We start from the raw sequence: 3,048 nt of genomic DNA, 5'->3' as shown, positions 1-3,048 counted from the left end.
CGGCTGCGGCGGCTTGTCGCGCTGGGCCAGCTCCGCCGCGCGCTTGCCCTTGCCCTTGCCGGGTCCGGGGCTGGCGTCGCCCGCGCCCCCGGCGGGATGCTGCTGCTGCGGCTTGTGGCCGCCGCTCTTGGCGCCGCCCTTGCCGCGCAGCGACGCGCTCTGCTGGCCGCCGCCGCCGCCGCGGTGGTTGTGGTGATGCTTGGGGTCCTCGGTGTCCCGGTTGTGCAGGCGGATGAGCCCGATTTTGCGGAGCAGCGTGGCCATTTTAGGCTTGGCGCCGGCGCGGGGTTCCCCTCGGCTCCTGCCCCCGGAGCCCGAGAGCCGGGGCGCGGGGGGCGCGGGGCAGCAGCGACCGGCGACCACTCAGCGGGGCGCGGCGCGGGCCCCCCCTGGCGCCGGCGGCCGTGGCGCAGCCGAGCGGGCAGCACGCGCGCTCGCCGGCCGCTGGGTCGCCGCTGTCATATGACGGGGCCCGCTCTGGCTCGGGCTCCAGCCGCCCGGGGAGGGGAAGCGTGGAGGGGAGGCGCCGCGGCGGGCTGTCCCCCGGCCGGTCCCTGCGCGCAGCCCCCCGGAGCCTGGTGTCCGCGGTCCTTTGTGAGCGGCCGCAGCCGGGCTGGCTTCGAGTCCGAGCGCCGCCTCAGGGCGCGCCGAGCCGTCCGCAGCGCCCCGAAGGCAGCGAGGCGGCCGCGGGCTCGCGCCGTGCGCGCCCGCCGGGCCGTGCTGCGCTGGCCGCTACCGCGGGGCCTCGACCGCCGCCGCCGCCGCGGCTGCTGACATTGCAAAGGCGTCTGCTCAGTCTGAGCCGAGCGCGGCGCGGAGGGGCGGTCCTGCCGGCCGGGGAGGGGGGCGCGGGGCGGAGCCGCGGGACTGCCTGCGCCGCGCCGCTTCCCCGCCGCCCGCCAGCCGCCCGGCTCCTGCGGCGACACGCGCACGGCCGCTGGGGGGAGACATCGGTGCGCGCCGGGCTGCGGGGTAGCGCCGCGCGGAGCCGACCGGCCGGCCGGAGCGGAGCGAGGGTGGGGAGCAGAGCGAGAAGGGGCACGTGTGTGCGCGCGCTAATGAGGGTCTCAGAGGCTCCGGGTCCTTCTGCCCGGGATCCAGGCTCTAACCCCGGCCTGAGCCTCCGACCTCACTTAACCTAGTTGGAGCAATCCGGAGGGGAAGGGGTGTCGGAGAAGGATGGAAAGCAACCTGTTTATTGAATCCCGTGTGTACCAGATGGAGCCTGGTGTCCACACCGCAATCCTGGACCGGGATCTGCGGAACCAGTGCTCTCCTAAGGACTGATCAAAGAATCAGGGCCTGGGGAGGAGGATGCGGGAAGCGTGCTCTCCGCAACCCGCTAAAGAACCCCTCGAATCCCGACTTTAAAGGATGACCGTTCCGCGAATTCACCCCTGCGACCAGGCCTGGCTCCTCTCCTCCCCGCCACGCCAGGGGGTCCCTGTGTTCCAAAAGGGGAAGGAAGGGACCACGGAGCACTGGCTTTCGAGTCATTTCCAAGAGGTTGCGGGGAAACGCATCCGACTCTGGCGCCAGCGGGCGCTCAGGGCGCGGGGCGGGCACTCTGCGGCCCTGGAGTCCCCGGTACCCGCGGGTAACCTCGGGACTGGCCGCGGAAGGGGTGGGGATCCTCCTTCAACTTGGACGCTTTCATCCCTCCCCTCCCTTTCTGCCTTTAACTCATTGAAACTTATTTTTATCTGGTGAAATTTCAAGCAAAAAGCACTTTCAGAGCCCCAGAAGCTGGAACAACCAGGGAAGCCGGGAAGAGTCCAACGTTTGCAGGAATCGCGCCGCCGCGCATAGTCTAGTGTCTGTGGCCCAGCTGCGCAATGGGGAGGGGCGGTGATGATCCCCGCAATATAGGAGGAATCACCCCGAAAACCCAAATGGCCAAGGACTGACTCCAAACTTCACCGCTGTTCCTGGTTTGGCTTTCATCTTGAGGAGCCTCTAGATTCATCAGCAGAGCGCGTTCATTCTGATGTCACCGTGACGATTGTTTTTAAACGTCTTTACCATTTTCACTTTTTATAAATTATTAAAAATTTTCCCTGTGAAAAATAGCTCTTCAGATCACCGCGGAAGTTAAGTTCAGACCTAACGGGCCTGTGGTTCGGTTTTCTAGAGTTGCTTCCCGGTAGAGTGAGGTGCCCGCCAGTCCTCGCCGGTTTGTGGCAAGTGCATGCAACCCTGGGACGTGGTCCCCTGGATCGGTGACTATATATAAAGGTGCCTTTCCGTGGAGGCTGTTTTCCAGTGGGTGGGAGTGGGCAGTACAGCAGTCCAGGCAAGACCAGTGGCTGGTGACCAAATTGGCTGCAACTGACTGAGATCTAGTTGTCCTGGTCTCATGGGCTTTTGTGTGACCCGTTCTGTCCAGCTCTGATTTTTAAAGAGACGTTGATCAGGAAGATGACAATGTCTGTCTGTAAAGTACCCTGAGTTCATTTAACCTATGGGAAGAGGGGATGTGAGCAGATCGGGAGGTGACACTGGTGGGGACAGGCAGGCATTACTTGTTTTATCATTTCACGGCCACAGAAGCCATCTCGGGTTTTATCTGACCCATTTTATTGGTAAAGAAACTGTGTTTCAAAGAAGCTCAGCAGCTAGCCCAGCTCAGCCGTGTGCTGGGGCCTACATCCTGGTCCCTGTGCCCCCAAGCCCTGTGCTGAGGTTGACCAGCTGCCCCAGACAGTACACTGCCCTGCAGGGTTTCTGCCGGGGTTGGCTTTCAGTCCCAGTCCCAGAGGTGGAGGTGAGAAAGTCTCCACAGGTGTGATTGTAATCCCCACAGGCCAGCTAACCTAGGGGGAGGCCTTGGAGAAACGTTTCCTACCTGAAGCAGGGGTGTCATCCAGTGTGGTTTGGGAATGGTTTAACTGAAATCCCAGGCAGCCATCTGTAAGGGCTTTAATTCTGACTGGAAGTATTATTAGGGTGATCATATAATTTATTCTTGGGATGCAGGGCGTTTTTTTTTGTTTGTTTTTGTTTTTCTGAAAGTGAAAGGATCACAGTTAATACTGATGCTGGGACAAG

General features: G+C 62.6%; 1 protein-coding gene across 1 annotated transcript in view; it reads right to left on the bottom strand.

Annotated features, from left to right (window-relative positions):
• The window catches only part of UBE2QL1 (ubiquitin conjugating enzyme E2 QL1), a 45,664-nt gene extending 44,810 nt beyond the window's left edge, over positions 1 to 854 (bottom strand). The window contains exon 1 of the mRNA XM_027125374.1: positions 5 to 854. Within this exon, the coding sequence (XP_026981175.1) occupies positions 5 to 264 (260 nt within the window). The 5' untranslated portion in view covers positions 265 to 854. The remainder of the gene's footprint in view (positions 1 to 4) is intronic.
• Between the last annotated feature and the right edge of the window lie 2,194 nt (positions 855 to 3,048).

This window comes from Aethalodelphis obliquidens, unplaced genomic scaffold, assembly GCF_003676395.1.
Source record: "Aethalodelphis obliquidens isolate GAN/ISIS:26980383/991018 unplaced genomic scaffold, ASM367639v1 scaffold29, whole genome shotgun sequence".
Taxonomy (NCBI): domain Eukaryota; kingdom Metazoa; phylum Chordata; class Mammalia; order Artiodactyla; family Delphinidae; genus Aethalodelphis; species Aethalodelphis obliquidens.
This window is presented reverse-complemented; position numbering and strand designations above follow the sequence as displayed.